Source organism: Acomys minous (assembly GCF_964271855.1).
Source record: "Acomys minous genome assembly, chromosome: 6".
In the NCBI taxonomy this organism is placed as follows: domain Eukaryota; kingdom Metazoa; phylum Chordata; class Mammalia; order Rodentia; family Muridae; genus Acomys; species Acomys minous.
The window spans coordinates 121,331,657-121,347,192 of record NC_140487.1 but is presented as its reverse complement, the minus strand read 5'-3'; the positions used below and the strand labels follow the sequence as shown (position 1 = coordinate 121,347,192).

Genomic DNA, 15,536 nt, shown 5'->3' with positions numbered 1-15,536 from the left:
GGGATTAGACACGTGTGCCATCACAACCCAGCATTGTAATCCTTGAGAGTTAAGGCAGGAAGATTTCAAGTTCAAGGTTTGCCTAGGGTACAGAGTGAGTTCAAGGCCAGTGTTGGTAACTTAGTGAGATCCTATCTCAAAATGAAACTAAACCATGCCATGTAGCGGCACGTAACTGTAGTCTCAGCACACCTGGGGAAAAGGCATCAGGCTAGCTTCAGGTTTTAGCCCAGCCTGCTTTTACATAGTAAGTTTCAGGCCAGCCGGGGTTACATAGTAAGATGTTGCCCCAAAAGCCAAAAATAAACAGATAAGGGCTGGAAAGATGGCTCAGAGGTTAAGGGAACTGACTGCAGTTCAATTCCCAGCAGCCACATGGTGACTCACAACCATCTATAATGTGATCTGATGCCCTCTTCTGGCCTGCAGGTGTACATGCAGGCAGAACACTGTATACATAATAAATGAATAAATCTTAAAAAAAAAATTAACAGATAAACGGCTGGGAGAAAAGCATAGTGGTTGTGGGTCTTCTCTTCCCTGGGGGCTGCTGGCCACCAGCCCACCGAGGCAAGAGGAGCAGAAAACAAGACACAGGGCCTGGAAGGCTGTAAACAGGATGGAGATTGAACCCCCCAGGAAGCACTTCAGGAGATAGCTCAACTTTACTCAGGGAGAACAAGGGGTATGGCTACATACCCCTTGGGGAGTGGGTGGGGGGCTTCCAGGATAGGCATTCATAGTTGGTTGGAACTTCTAGGGTTCTAGTTTTGCATTTGGCAGCAGACTCCTATCACATGAGCAGGAACACAGTACCTAAGCATCCTATAGGATCAGGGAGGGGAGAGCTAGCAGGGAGCTGTGTCAAGGGCCATATATCAGATGTGGTTAGGGGCATCTATGTCTAAAGACACTCTCCAGATAGAGTCAGGCAGAGAGCAGGAGACCCTGCTGGGGAGAGGGAGTCCTACACCTAACGCAGAGCTCAGAGTGGCTAGCCGGCCTGGAGGACTGCAGCCTCAAAGCGGGGTTCTAACAAGTGCCCAGGGTATACAAGGCTCTGGGCCTGATTCCTAGCACCTTCAATAAATAAGAAAGGGAGTAAAACCTTAGTTCTCAAGCTACACAAAAACAGGCAAGGTGCTTGTGACCCATAGGCTGTGGATTCTTGACAGAGAAATTTGAAAATAAGAACTGTATGTAGCAAATGAGCTTGGTCGAAGAGAACTGGGCCCAGCCTCTGTGTTCTCTGTCATTGTCGTCGTCGACGTCCTTCTCCTCCTCCTCCTCCTCCTCCTCTCCTCCTCCTCCTGCTCCTCCTGCTCCTCCTCCTCCTCCTCTTCTTCCTTCTTTCTCTCTCTCTCTCTCTCTCTCTGTTGTGTGTGTGTGTGTGTCTGTCTGTCTGTCTGTGATGCAGCTAGGGCATGGAGGAAACCACACAGCAACCTTAAATGTCACTCTCTTTTTATTTGGTTGGTTTTGGTTTTTTCAAGACAGGGTTTCTCTGTGTAGCCCCTGCTCTGTGAGTTCTGGAACTCACTCTATAGACCAGGCTGCACTCGAACTCAGAAGTTGGCCTGCTTCTTTGATCCAAATGTTGGGATTAAAGGTGTGCGCCGTCACTCTTTAGGAGTTACGCATCTTGTTTTTTGAGATGGCTCTCTCACTGGCCTGGAACTTGCCAGTTAAGCTAGGCTGGCTGGCCAGGTAGCCCCAGGGACCTCCAGTCCCCCAGTGCTAGATGATGGTACTTGCTGTTGCTCTGGGTTTTCTGTGTTGGGGGTAAGGATGGGTCTTGGGTCCTTGTATTTTTCAGGAAGTACTGTACTGACTGAGCTTTCTCCTTGGTCTTGGCTCAGTTTTTGTCTTATGCTTGCCTGCATTTTCTAGTTGCTGAGAGGCCCTTTGCTGACTGTGCCTCTTTCTTTCTCTCCATTCCCAGGGCTCTTTGTGGGGAAAGAAGGCCCCATGATCCACAGTGGTGCCGTGGTAGGAGCTGGCCTCCCTCAGGTAAGGGTTGCTGAGCCAGGGATATATCTCTCAGAATGCACCTCCTGGGTAGGCCCAGCAGATCTGGAAAACTCCTTTGTGAAGTCCCTGTGCAATTTCAGAACCTTTTGGAGTTGAGGTGAAAACTGTGGTCTATCCCAGTGAAGCATGTCATTCTTGTTTCTCAAAGTACAGCAGTGCTGCTGGGTCCTGGGAGCAGGCACAGAACGCAGAGAAAGCTGATAGCAGTGTGGCTGCAGGGCTAGCACCTGCGATCGAGTGCCACACGTCTGGAAGAGTTGTTGACGCAGTCTCAGGCCCACCCCTGCTCAATCCACAGTAGCTGATGGCAACAGTCACTGGGCCAGGCAGGTGTCACCTGAACATACATGACCAGGCCAAGGGCTAGCTCCTGACTCAATATCTCCTTTTAAAAATTAGGTTTCAGGCTGGGCGTGGTGGCGCACGCCTTTAATCCCAGCACTGGGGAGGCAGAAGCAGACGGATCTCTTGTGAGTTCAAGACCAACCTGGTCTACAGAATGAGCCTAGGACTGCCAAGGCTACACAGAGAAACCCTGTCTTGAAACTCATGCCCCTGCCTCCCAAATCTTTTTAGGTTTCAGCCAGGCAGTGGTAGCACACGTCTTTAATCCCAGCACTTGGGAGGCAGAGGCAGGCAGATCTTTTGTGAGTTCGAGGCCAGCCTGGTCTACAGAGCGAGTTCCAGGACAACCAGGGCTATTACACAGAGAAACCCTGTCTCAGTCAACCAGTCAATCATTTAGTATTAGGGTGTTGTTTTTGTTTGTTTGTTTTGTGTTGTTTTTTCAGTATTAGGTTTTATTGCTTGATTGGTTAGGATAAGGTCTTAGTATATATTTAGACTGTGAACTCAAAATTCTCCTGCTAGGCTGGAGAGATAGCTCAGAGGGTAAGAGCACTGACTGCTCGTCCAGAAGTCCTGAGTTCAATTCCCAGCAACCACATGGTGGCTCACAACCATCTATAATGTGATCTGATGCCCTCTTAAGTGCTTCTAGACACCTGGGCTTCCATTGGAGAAGCCTTGGTTCCTTGAGAACATCCACTTGTGGACCTTAGTCCTCCCTGCTCTGAGTGCGGGACTTACCTGGAGTGTGAGTTGTGGGGTGAAGGACGAAGGCTCTTTGCTCCAGGCCCATCGACTTGTCTTGCTTGCTGTCTTCCAGAAGTGAGCCTAGAAGTGGAAAGAGGCCAGCATGGCGGGGGCCCTGTGTGAGAATTTAGGGTGCCAGGGGCGTCCCCTGAAAGAGCTAGTGCCATCATGTGCAGCATATCTACTGCTGTTCTCCTGCTCCTGACTTGTTGACACTGCACAGGGTGAACCCTAGGTGACTTTCTTGTTTTGCCTCTTGCTGTGCAGGATGCTTGAGGTCCTGCCCTCATGGCCTCTCTGACTATGTTTTCCCCTGTTTCAGTTTCAGAGCATCTCCTTACGGAAGATCCAGTTTAACTTCCCCTACTTCCGCAGCGACAGGTATGGGAGCATTGGGAGGCACAGCGTAGCTGCACTGTGCACCAGCCTGGCTTCTCGTGACCCCTGGCTGTCAGGAGAAAGGGCCCGCTGTGCTTTCTCCTCACAGTGAGAAGCAAGAGGACCAAGCTCTTGTTTGGCTTTTGTTTCTACTTGTCTGCCACTTGTCTTTTGTATGAACCATTTCAGGCAGTAATGATGGTCCCGAACTGAAAGCCCAGCCAGGGAAGGGTACCCAGGACTCTTTAGCTCTGTGGGTTTGTGGCTTTGGTCCTGCAGCCCTCTTGGCTGCTGGCTGCCATTCTGCATTTGTGTCAGGTCAGGGAGCTCCTGTTCTCAGGTGAAGAGCTGTTACCCTGAGGGCGTGGGGTGCAGTGCGTTGGCTTTTGTTACAGTAACAGACACCTGGGATGGGCAGCTGAGAAGCAGAGGTGTGTTCTCCCTCTTGGTTTTGAAAGTTTTAGTGCCCTTCCTTCACCTTGTGGCTTGGGTTGGGTCCTAGCGCCCTCTTTATGAGTATACTCCAGATGGCCTAACACCTCTCAGTAGGCTGCACTCTCAGCGTCCTCCACCTTCCACAGTGCCTCAGGGTGATGGCCTTGAGCACGCTGGAGAATATATGACATTGAAACTCAAGCATGTGGGGAGCGTGTGGGGCTCAGAGGCAGCCCGCTGACTGTCCAGGACCCTGCTCTGTTGTGACCCTGACACTCCTGGGCTGTGAGGGAGAAGGTTCATGGGTAGAGAAGTGAGAAGCTGGCTCTTCAGTCTGGAGGCTCTTTCTTGAATGAACAGATGCACTCTCTCCCCTTCCCATCCTCTTCTCAGGGACAAGCGGGACTTTGTATCAGCGGGGGCGGCTGCTGGAGTTGCTGCAGCTTTTGGGGCCCCTATAGGGGGTACCTTGTTCAGTCTGGAGGAGGGTTCATCCTTCTGGAACCAGAGGCTCACGTGGAAAGTGGTAAGGAGACTGTGGAAGCCACCTGTCAGTCCTAAGCACAAGTGCAGAATGCACCCAACATCCCTTGAAAAGTGTAACTGTCCTTTTGTTGGAGCTAGCAGACTGACTCCATGGAATGTCCCTGTCACGCAGTCATAGCCTCCCAACAGTGGGCTTCTGTGCTCTTCTGTGAGCCACTCCTGTGGCTCCCTAGCTGTACACCCCACTCCCATGGCACCCAGCTGTACACCCATGCCAAACAGCTGCTGTTTTGTCTTTATGAAGTCTCTGTTGGGAGGGAGGAATGACAGGATTGTGACTTGGAATGTCTTCTGTTGTCCTTCTTCCTGTTGGGCACAGGGCCTGCTCCACAGGGAGCTCCCACATCAGGCACTCACGGAGGACTGTAGCGCGACCCTGGCTCAGAGCCTGCCTTCAGCTGCGTTCCCAAGGGAGGCCCTGAACCTAGCCACTTCCGAAGGTCTCTTCAGGAGCCATGGGTTTTTCGTTCTTTCTTTGTTTTTATTGTTGCATTGTTTTGGTTTTGAGACAGGATCTCACTATGTAGACCAGGCTAGCCTCAAACTCACATAGTTTGTGCCCCTGAGTGCCTGTGCCACCACACCTAGTGGAGTGGTGAGCTTTAAAGGGACTGTGGCTGGCACGACGCCTCGGGGGTAAGGGCACTTGATGCCATTCCAGACCCAAGCAGATCCCTTGACACTCAGATGGTAGAAGGAGGGAACTGACCCTCGCAAGTTCTGCTTTGCCCTGCATACGCACAAAGTAAATACATAAGTGAATGAATAAATAAATAAAAGTAAGGGAGAGTGTCCAGTAGAGGCAATGTCACCAGTGTCCTCATGCTTGGTTACCTGTCTCTAGCTCTTCTGTTCCATGTCTGCCACCTTCACCCTCAACTTCTTCCGTTCTGGGATTCAGTTTGGAAGTTGGGGCTCCTTCCAGCTGCCCGGGTTGCTGAACTTCGGAGAATTTAAGGTATGCCTTGTCCTTCCTCCCAGGACATTTCACTTTACCCATAAAACTTGCTCATAAGTCAAAGTCCAGAGGGGTAGGTGGCCTCTGGAACGGCCATTGCTCCTGCTTCTGTCAGCAGTGTGCCTGGGCCCTCAGCAGGGAAGGCAGGCCTGGGCCCTCAGCAGGGAAGGCAGGCCTGGGCCCTCAGCAGGGAAGGCAGGCCTGGGCCCTCAGCAGGGAAGGCAGGCCTGGGCCCTCAGCAGGGAAGGCAGGCCTGGGCCCTCAGCAGGGAAGGCAGGCCTGAACCCTCAGCAGGGAAGGCAGGCCTGGATCCTCAGCAGGGAAAGCAGGCCTGAACCCTCAGCAGGGAAGGCAGGCCTGGATCCTCAGCAGGGAAGGCAGGCCTGGGCCCTCAGCAGGGAAGGCAGGCCTCCTGCTCTTGTTCCTGTCTCTGTTTCTCTCCCTTCCTGCTCTCATGGCCACTCTGGTTTTTCTCTCTCCCTCTCTTTCCCCTTCCCTCAGTGCTCTGACTCTGATAAAAAATGTCATCTCTGGACAGCTATGGATTTGGGTTTCTTCGTCGTGATGGGGGTCATTGGGGGCCTCCTGGGAGCCACATTCAACTGCCTGAACAAGAGGCTTGCAAAGTACCGTATGCGCAACGTGCACCCGAAACCTAAGCTCGTCAGGTATCTGCAGTGAGCCCCTTGTGGGCAGGCCATCTCTCCCAAGGAAGATGGTCCCGTGAACAGACCCTGCTTCCCATACCCACTGTGATTTCTCCTCTGAGACTAAGCACGTGGACAGGCTGATAAGGATGCCATACAAAGGCCAGAGAAGCAGGCGCCAAGCTAATAACCTGAGTATCTGGGTAGCCCATCCTTTGCTGACCTGCTGTTAGCACACATGACCAAAGGTCAGGAGGGTCAGCAGGTCCTGCTGAGGAGCTGTCTGTCACAAGCTGCCCTGCCTGAACTTAGCAAGGAAAACCATTTAGCTCTTTAGAGAGAGATGTGTGTGCAACAGCGCCCTCTATCAGCTGCCTGCCCTTTATTGCAGCCAGCTTGATGCAGCAAGTCTGAAGTGAAGTCTGGATGTGTGCATTCTGCCCGGGGCTGCCTGGCTCGCCCTGTGTGGGAAGGGTGTGGGGCAAGTGTGGAGATTGTGCTACTCCAGCCTAAACCTGTTTGGCTTGTGCTGTAATCTCAGTGCTCTGCTTTCCAGAGTCTTAGAGAGCCTCTTGGTGTCCCTGGTGACCACTGTGGTGGTGTTCGCAGCCTCCATGGTGTTAGGAGAATGCCGCCAGATGTCCTCTGCGAGTCAAACCGGTAATGGCTCGTTCCAGCTCCAGGTAACCCTAGCAAACTAGTGTCTTTACCCTCCATCCAGAAGTATGTGTCTGTTTTGAGCCATGCTGCTTCCTGCCCGCAGCTGAGTGTGTGGTCGCCCTTTACCTGAGAATGTGCACAGCTGCTCTCCATCCTTTACGTTCTCAGAAGCTCTGGCGGTTCCTCTCTAGGGAACCGCACGCATAGGAAGTGTGCTCACTAGCCTACTGTTCACGCCTCTCCAGGCCCCATTTACACTTTTCCCTCCCCACCCCCACCCCAAGACAGGGTTTCTCTGTGTAGCCTTGGCTGCCTTGAACTCACTTTGTAGACCAGGCTGACCTCAAACTCACAACGATCCACCTGCCTCTGCCACCCGAGTGCTGGGATTAAAGGCGTGTGCCACCATGCCCACTTGCTTGTCCCTCTTTAGGCCTGCAGGGACACACTGGGTCAGGGCTCCAGCACCTGCCATCTTGCCTCTGTGATATGAGGTCACTCACGGGTAGTACTTACTCCTCCCAGCACCTGGCTCATGCTGAGCTGCTCTTGATAGGGTCCCATTTTGCACTTCTCCTCTGCCACCTTAGGGATCATGGGAGTGCACTCTGCCTGCATGTTGGTCCACTCTGATGCTCAGGGAGGCAGCATGTGCCTTGGTCTCCAAGGTAGAAGCTGCTGGCTGTTCCCTGGGTTCTGCCTTCTTGTTTCTATGTAGGAGCTCAGAGCTCTTAGAGCCATCTTGGTGGCTGCCTCTTCTGAGTCTCCAGTCTGTGACTCCCCAGGGTGTCTTAGATGAGAGGTCTACGAGCTATAGCCAGGGGTCACATTTGACCCTTGCTGCAGCCTATTTGTGTAGCCTTCAGGCAGAGGGTGGCATCAGATGGGACAAAAGAATCTGTGTGACAATCTACTCTGACTGGCAGAGTAGAAGTTTTTGACAACTAGCTATTCCCAAAGCCACTTCGTTTATGAGACTGGGTTTTCAGAATGTGTTTTGGTGTGGAACACTTACATAAAAAAACAAAACACTGTGCTCCAGGCAGCTAACCTAAAGAAATGAACTAAAGCCAGAAAAAGATGTTTGCCCTAGAATGAAGTGACTTTTTTTTTTAAAGATTTATTTATTATGTATACAATATGCATCAGATCATATTATAGATGTTGTGAGCCACCATGTGGTTGCTGGAAATTGAGTTCATGACCTCTGGAAGAACAGTCAGTGCTCTTAACCCCTGAGCCATCTCTCCAGCCCCAAAGTAACTTTCTTGACTGTCAGACTTCTGGGCCCATGGTAGTCCAGCAAGGGCCAGAGAGGCCCAGGCAGCGTGTCTCAGAGCTTCCACAAGGACTTCACAGAATTCTTGTTTTTATTTTTCTTCCACTGTCCTGCCTGGTTATAGCATCCCTGTTTTTCAGGTGAGAAAACAGGCAGAGTGACTGCTTGACCCAGATTTCAGCTGGTAATATGTACCATGAAGGGGAAGGTATTACCTCATTTTATAGGTGAGGAAAAGTCCTTCCCAGAGACTTCAGACGGGCACCGCTGCGCCTGGCTGGAATGGCATGTAGAGAGGGCAGAGTTAGTGTGGAGGCTGTGTGAATTTGTAGTCTGTTCTCTGCCAGCAGGCAGGTGGTCTCTTAGCACTGCAGCTGGCCTCAAGACCTTTTCCAGGGAACCTCTGGGACTGGCTTTTTTCTGACATGGTCTATCAGTTATAAGCCATGGCCACGTGGTTCCCTGTTCCCCTCCACTCATGTCTTTCTGCCAGCAGGAGGCGCTGTCTTACTTCCTAGTGCAGTACTGCCTGAGCAGGACCACCTGCCAGGATTATAGACACCATCATCCAGTGTTGTTACAGTGCCCACAGATGGACATCTATCTCTGTAGCATCATCTGTGGAGTAGAATCCAGGAGACCTCATGTCCTTAATGTCTGCAGTCCACAGGGGCAGCAGTAGGGTGCAGCTCAGCCACTGCACTCTACCAACCAGAAATCCAGAACCAACCCTCTGTAGGTGCCCTGCTTCCACTCCTAAGTCAGGGGCGCCAGAGTCCTCTGCTCACACAGGCTCCGCAGACTGTGAAGCCTAGAACACCAGGAGAGCCTTCTCTTCCCCGTTTGGCTTGTGTTCTCCGGGTGGGTTTGGGGGATGTGGCGGGAGCATGGTGCTGCCGTCAGACTCCTGTTAGGGTTGGTTTCTTTTGCAGAATATCCAGGGTAAAGGTTTTTTTGTTTTGTTTTGTTTTCATTTGTTGGAGCTTTAAGTTAAGCGTTGGCCTGGTCTCTGCTTTCTAGGCGCCTGTAGCTTCCAGCTGCTTGTCTAGTCTTCACTGTTTTCTGTAGTGCTGGGGGCTCTCCCTCGGAAGTGAGTGTGACGTAATGTAAAGTAACACATCACTTCAGAATCTACACCAAGGAGTAAACCAAGTCTGTGGGGAACTGTGATGTAGTTAAGTTTAGTGATGAGTATAACTAAGGGCTGAGGAGACAGCTCAGTGAGTAAAGCATTTGCCAATCAAGTGTGGGGACCTGAGTTCAGATCCCCAGACCCCATATAAAGCTGAACATGGTCTAGAATCCCAGTGCTGCCATGGCAAGATGGGGAGTGGAGCCAGGAAGTGGAGCCAGCTAGTCTGGCATGTGCAGTGGTGATCAAGAGACCCCAGCTCACTGTCATATGACATGACATAAGTGCATGCTATACAAGTTGTGCACTTATGCTCACAGACATGCACAAATACTTTTATTTTTTAATTTTTTTAATTTTTGGTTTTTTGAGACAGGTTTTCTCCATGTAGGCCTGGCTGTTCTATAACTCACTTGCAGACCAGGCTGGCCTCAAACTCAAGAGGTTTACATGCCTCTGCCTCCCAAGTGCTGGCATTAAAGACACATGCCACCACACCTGGCTCATAGATACTTGTTTTTGATGAACAAAGACCTTTATCCTCACCCAGATTACCTCACTCCACATTCCGAATACAAGAGCCTAACATCACAGTGGCCATGTAGTACACACACAGAGATATGTATCCACTTCCTCCAGCCAGACCCCAGCTCCTCCCTCTGGTACCACTGTCCAGCCAGACATCCGACCTCTTAGGAGACAGTGCTAAAGACTTGGATGTCCCAGTCAGGCGCCTTTATATTAGCTTTTTGATCCCTCCCTCTTCAGGTCACATCAGAAGATGTGAATTCAACTATCAAGACTTTCTTCTGTCCCAATGACACCTACAATGACATGGCCACACTCTTCTTCAACTCCCAGGAGTCTGCCATCCTGCAGCTCTTCCATCAGGATGGTGAGTGCCTCTGCTGCACACCCAGGGGCTGGTGTCCGCTCCCACCAGACATCTCTCCTGCTGCAGTGGCATCCTAAGCCTCTGCATGGCAACCAGGCTGGAGTGCAGAAGGACTTGGAAGGACCCAACACAGTTTTCTGAGCTGGTGTAGGCATCTGCTGGTGTGACTCAGGCCTGTTCTCACCCCGCAGGGACTTTCAGCCCCATCACCCTGGCCTTATTCTTCATCCTCTATTTCCTGCTTGCTTGTTGGACTTTCGGCACTTCTGTCCCCAGTGGCCTCTTCGTGCCTTCCCTGCTGTGTGGAGCAGCTTTTGGACGTTTAGTTGCCAATGTCCTGAAAAGGTAGTATGGATTTAATGTGCGCATGTGTGCCCACATGTTTACAAGTGTGTAAGCTCACACCACCAATGTGAGTCTAAGCCTGGTTGTTTTTCTCTTCACCAGCTACATTGGACTGGGCCACATCTATTCTGGAACCTTTGCCCTGATTGGTGCAGCGGCTTTCTTGGGCGGGGTTGTGAGGATGACCATCAGTCTCACCGTGATCTTGATTGAATCTACCAATGAGATCACCTATGGGCTCCCCATTATGATCACTTTGATGGTGAGCACTTCCCTCTGGCTGCTGGCGGGCCAAGGGCCAGGCTCACCCCACGGGCTGCTTCAGCCCCTGCTTTATGTTCCAGGTGGCCAAGTGGACAGGAGACTTTTTCAATAAGGGCATTTATGACATCCACATTGGCCTGCGAGGTGTGCCTCTTCTGGAGTGGGAGACAGAGGTGGAAATGGACAAGTAAGATGATGGCCTCTCCCCGTGTCTTTGCACCAGTTTCTAAGCTCTAGGGCCTGCAGGGCCTGGCAGGGTGGAAAACAGGGGCTCACCTTGCTCAGATTAGAGGAAGGTACACTTGTGTCCCTTGTGTCTGGGGACAATGAGCAGCTTGAGTTGGCTAGGAATCTAGAAGGCAGGCCATGGGGCTGGGTAGCAGGTGGGACACAGGGAAGCAGTGTTGCCTGTGGGTATTTGGCTCCTTAGCATCCTGGCCAAGTCAGCTGTGAGAACCGTGTCAAGCTTTTAACATGGCCAGATGCTCACACCGAGAACACAGAGCCTGGCACTGACTCCAGCTAGGCACCACTCAGCTCGACCATCCACAGGTGTCCAGCCTCTACCTGGATATCAGACAGGCCCTGTGAGCTAATGTGGGGTCAGTACTCCCCACCTCCCCTTTTAGGGCAGCCCATCGGCCCCACCTCCCTGCCACTACAGCAGGAAAATGGACGTGGATGAGCGTGCAGGGCTGGAATCAATCTGTGGACTCTGGCTTGCCATCCTGGTCTAAACAAGGACTCCAGAATTGCCCTTTAACTTCTAATAACTAGCAGTCTGTGGTGATAAATACATAGCATGTGACGTGGCGTGTCAAGGAGTGACTGGCTAGCCCTTGGGAAGGCAGGCAGGGTTCATGGGGAGGCAGCAGGGGCCCCTGGCATGGTGAAGTGGGGGATGGCATAGCAGCATGGTGGTGGAAGTTGAAGGAGCTGCTGAGATGGTCAGAGAAGCCCTCACGATGCAGATGGAGATGGAGAGGCCCATCCCTCGTGTAGTGGTCTCTCTGAGGCTGTCACAGCTTCCCCCCTCTGCAGGCTGAGAGCCAGCGACATCATGGAGCCCAACCTGACGTATGTCTACCCACATACTCGCATCCAGTCTCTGGTGAGCATCCTACGCACCACGGTCCACCATGCCTTCCCAGTGGTCACAGAGAACCGGGGCAATGAGAAGGAGTTCATGAAAGGCAACCAGCTCATCAGCAACAACATTAAGTTCAAGGTGAGGGAAGTGGCCAGAAGGGAAGGCCAGTGAGGAGCCCATCTGGCCCAGGACTCAAGCTGGACAGTGCTGCCCCTGCAGCTGGGTGCATTTAGACTGGCTCAGTCTAGGGCGAATCTGCAGCACCCTCATGTGTGCTCACAGTGGATGTGTGCTCATCTGGGCAGCAGGGAGCAGTGGGGTGGCTCCTCTTTTAGAGTCAGCAGGCTTGGTATTAATTATTTACCATAGAAAAGCCTCAGGGAGGCTTCTAGAGTTGCTGACACAAGTGCACTCTGGCCTACTTAGGAAAGTGGGTGCCCAGGCAGAAGGATCACTGAGCTCTGGACCAGCTGGCCTGTCTCAAGAAACCACAGATAAAAAGAATGAGGAAGAAATTGGCTAGGGGGCTGGAGAGATGGCTCAGTGGTTAAGAGCACTGGCTGCTCTTCCAGAGGTCATGAGTTCAACTCCCAGCAACCACATGGTGGCTCACAATCATTTATAATGTGATCTGATGCCCTCTTCTGGCCTGCAGATGTACATGGAGGCAGAGCACTGTATACACAATAAATCTTTAGGAAAAAAAAAGAAAGAAAGAAAGAAATTGGCTAGATGCTGCAGATCTGGGCTGGGAGCTCTAGGGATACAGATCCTGGCCTCATGATGTCATTTGGTATACCAGGTGGGATGGGCGCTGGTGGCTCTGTCCTTGGGTAGCTCTCAACTCAGCCCACGGAGGATAGGTCCATCACCACAGCCCTCAAGATGCACCTGTGTTTGTATGCCCCGCACCACCGTCTTGCCTCCTGTAATGACTGTCATTGTCCCCACTCTCCATCCATAGAAATCCAGTATCCTCACCCGTGCCGGTGAGCAGCGCAAGCGGGGCCAGTCCATGAAGTCTTACCCTTCCAGCGAGCTGCGCAATGTGTGTGACGAGCATGTGGCGTCTGAGGAGCCAGCAGAGAAGGAGGACCTGCTACAGCAGATGCTGGAGAGGAGGTGAGGGCCTCGCCTCGCACTGGCTGTCTACAGCCTCCGTGCAGAACACCCTGCACACCCAGGGTGTGAGGAGCCCTGAGCTTGCTGGAGATTATGGGAAGGCAATGAGGATGTGGCAGACGTGACCCTGCTGAGGGTATACGAGGCAGCATCTGGTTTTTGTGTAACAGATACACTCCCTACCCCAACCTATATCCTGACCAGTCCCCGAGTGAAGACTGGACCATGGAGGAGCGCTTCCGCCCACTGACCTTCCACGGCCTCGTCCTGCGCTCTCAGCTTGTGACCTTGCTTGTCCGAGGAGTGTGTTATTCCGAAAGTCAGTCCGTAAGTCTTGGGCTCTGGTGTTCTGGAAGGCAAGCAGGTGGCAGGGACAGACCTTCTTGTTCAGGAGAGGTAGTTCTGTGCGTGCGATGTGTGCACAGCTGCTGAGGAGGGTTTTGCTGTGTTTGTGAGGCCCCCAAGTCATGAGGGAGGTGAAGGCAAGCTGACTCCACTTGTCCCTTGCTTAGCCTCTGCCACATTATGTCCAGTGTTTCCTGCTTGCCGGCCTGTGAGCTTTTCATACCCTGAGGGATTTTTTCCTTCTGGTTTTGTTGTTGAGACAGGGTTTCCTGTAGGCCAGGCTGGCTGAGGATGAGTGCTTGGTCCTCCTGATGTGATTGCAGCTGGGGTGCCACGCCTGTCTTTAAGAGTTCTCTGCATGTGCTAGTGAAGACCTACCCCTCTTCCTGCCAGCTCCCCTGTAGCCGTCTTTTCTCTCATTTGGTTTTAGGGTGTTCCCATGGCACCTTCTTTTCAGCAGGAGCATGAGCAAGTTACCGATAGCCCTGGTTTCCAGAGTGACTCTTGTCATGTTGAGAGTTGTGGGTTTCTACCATTATAGCTGCCTGAGCCCCTCTGTGGTGTCGTAGCCTGCAGAAGAGCAGCCACCCTGGCACAGGGTCCTGGGTGGAGTATGGGAGACCAGCCTGGTTAGAGTGGGTAGAGACTGACGGGGAGTTGAGGGGTAAGAAGGGTGGAGTGGTGACAGCTTAGATCCTAAAGTTCCTGGCCTGGCCTCCTACAGCAGATAGATTCTAGGGCTGCCCACAGTGAGGCATTTGTGAGCCAGAGGAAGGTCATAGAACAGTTAGGGAGCAGGAACCCACTCAGGAAAGCGATGGCCAGCCAGCCCTTGTGCCCCTGTGCTATCCTGTGGGTCCTTACACTGGCCTCCCTGGCCTGTGACAGCACAGTGAGACCCAAGAGATGATGACAACACTCCTGTGATAACTATCCCCGGTAGCATTGTGTCAGATTGTCATCGCCTTGTAGCTTGAGACAGGGTCTCTCATAGTTCAAGACTCTTTTTGAGACAGGGTTTCTCTGTGTAGCCTTGACTGTCCTGGACTCACTTTGTAGACCAGGCTGGCCTCGAACTCACAGCGATCCGCCTGCCTCTGCCTCCCGAGTGCTGGGATTAAAGGCGTGCGCCACCACGCCCAACGGCTAGTTCAAGACTCTTAAGTATAAGACCCAGGGGGGCCGGGTCAGCTCTCTGAAGGAGCTGGGAGAGGGCCCTTCTGGCCTCCTCTTGCTCAGTCCCTCGTGGTCACCAGCAATTCCCAGCCTTGTCATTTGTATCTGTCATTCAGTTTTCCTTCTGTCGATGCACAGTGCTCACTCCACTTCCTCTCTCCGCTGTGGAAGGAGGCCTGATGTTGGAATTTAGGCCCCTAGTCCAGCGTGAGCCTGTTGTAAGTAATCTGCAGAACCCTGCCTCTAGGAAAGGCACCTGATAGATAGTAGGATTTGCAAGTTGGTATGTCTTTTGGGGGCACAACTCAACCCACAACCCCTATTAGCAGTTTTCTCATCCATTAGAACCTGGCTGTCTCCCTCCTCAGCACCCACTATGGCTCCTGTGTCTTTCCCCCTGGGTGGCAACATGACTGACTGCGTGTGGCATATGGCATACTAGCGTAAGCGGGGAGGAGACCATCAGTGACCCTCCTAGCAGCTGCTGTTTGTTGCAAGGACATTGTCTTGGTCGGATTGCAGAGTGCCAGCCAGCCACGCCTTTCTTACGCTGAGATGGCCGAGGACTACCCACGGTATCCGGACATCCATGACCTGGACCTCACACTGCTGAATCCCCGGATGATCGTGGTGAGGAGGGCTGTCCCTCGGGACTGTCCGACGCGCTGTGCCATGTTTATCCTGGGCTGTGGGTGATTCTTGCTTTCTCTTCTGCAGGATGTCACCCCATACATGAATCCTTCACCGTTCACTGTCTCCCCCAACACCCACGTTTCCCAAGTTTTTAACCTGTTCAGAACTATGGGCCTGCGCCACTTGCCTGTGGTGAATGCGGTGGGAGAGGTAAGTTAGTTGGGTGGAGAAAAGCAGTGTCCCTGGCTGCCTCTCATCTGTCTGTCCACCCACCTCTCCCTTCCCCGTGCGCTTGTTGCACAGTCCAGCAGGGGGCACCTGTGCTCCTCCTTCCTTTCTTCCACCGCCTGCTCTGTCTTAGCCTTCTCCTCACTCTCCCCTGGTCTGTGTTCCTTGGCTCCCACCTCTTATGAGCATTTGTAGCATTAATAAAATTTAAGGCAAAATGCTCAGATGGTTTTAAAAGGTAGCACACCCAGTGATTAATTTTGTTGGCTTTTTTTTT

The 15,536-nt window shown here is 52.3% G+C and overlaps 1 protein-coding gene across 3 annotated transcripts in view; it reads left to right on the top strand.

Moving 5' to 3' along the window:
- CLCN6 (chloride voltage-gated channel 6) overlaps positions 1-15,536 on the top strand; it is a 35,249-nt gene that overhangs the window by 15,179 nt on the left and 4,534 nt on the right. For 2 of the 3 annotated variants that reach the window (XM_084786716.1, XM_084786717.1), the window contains exons 8-22: positions 1,943-2,010; positions 3,449-3,507; positions 4,333-4,465; positions 5,330-5,443; positions 5,945-6,111; positions 6,647-6,773; positions 9,930-10,056; positions 10,248-10,401; positions 10,504-10,663; positions 10,746-10,852; positions 11,707-11,893; positions 12,720-12,877; positions 13,048-13,204; positions 14,921-15,028; positions 15,116-15,241. In XM_084786716.1, coding sequence (XP_084642842.1) covers positions 1,943-2,010; positions 3,449-3,507; positions 4,333-4,465; positions 5,330-5,443; positions 5,945-6,111; positions 6,647-6,773; positions 9,930-10,056; positions 10,248-10,401; positions 10,504-10,663; positions 10,746-10,852; positions 11,707-11,893; positions 12,720-12,877; positions 13,048-13,204; positions 14,921-15,028; positions 15,116-15,241 — 1,952 coding nt within the window. Of the gene's footprint in view, positions 1-1,942; positions 2,011-3,448; positions 3,508-4,332; positions 4,466-5,329; positions 5,444-5,944; positions 6,112-6,646; positions 6,774-9,929; positions 10,057-10,247; positions 10,402-10,503; positions 10,664-10,745; positions 10,853-11,706; positions 11,894-12,719; positions 12,878-13,047; positions 13,205-14,920; positions 15,029-15,115; positions 15,242-15,536 lie in introns of those variants that run through there. The other variant, XR_014780172.1, reaches the window with a different exon arrangement.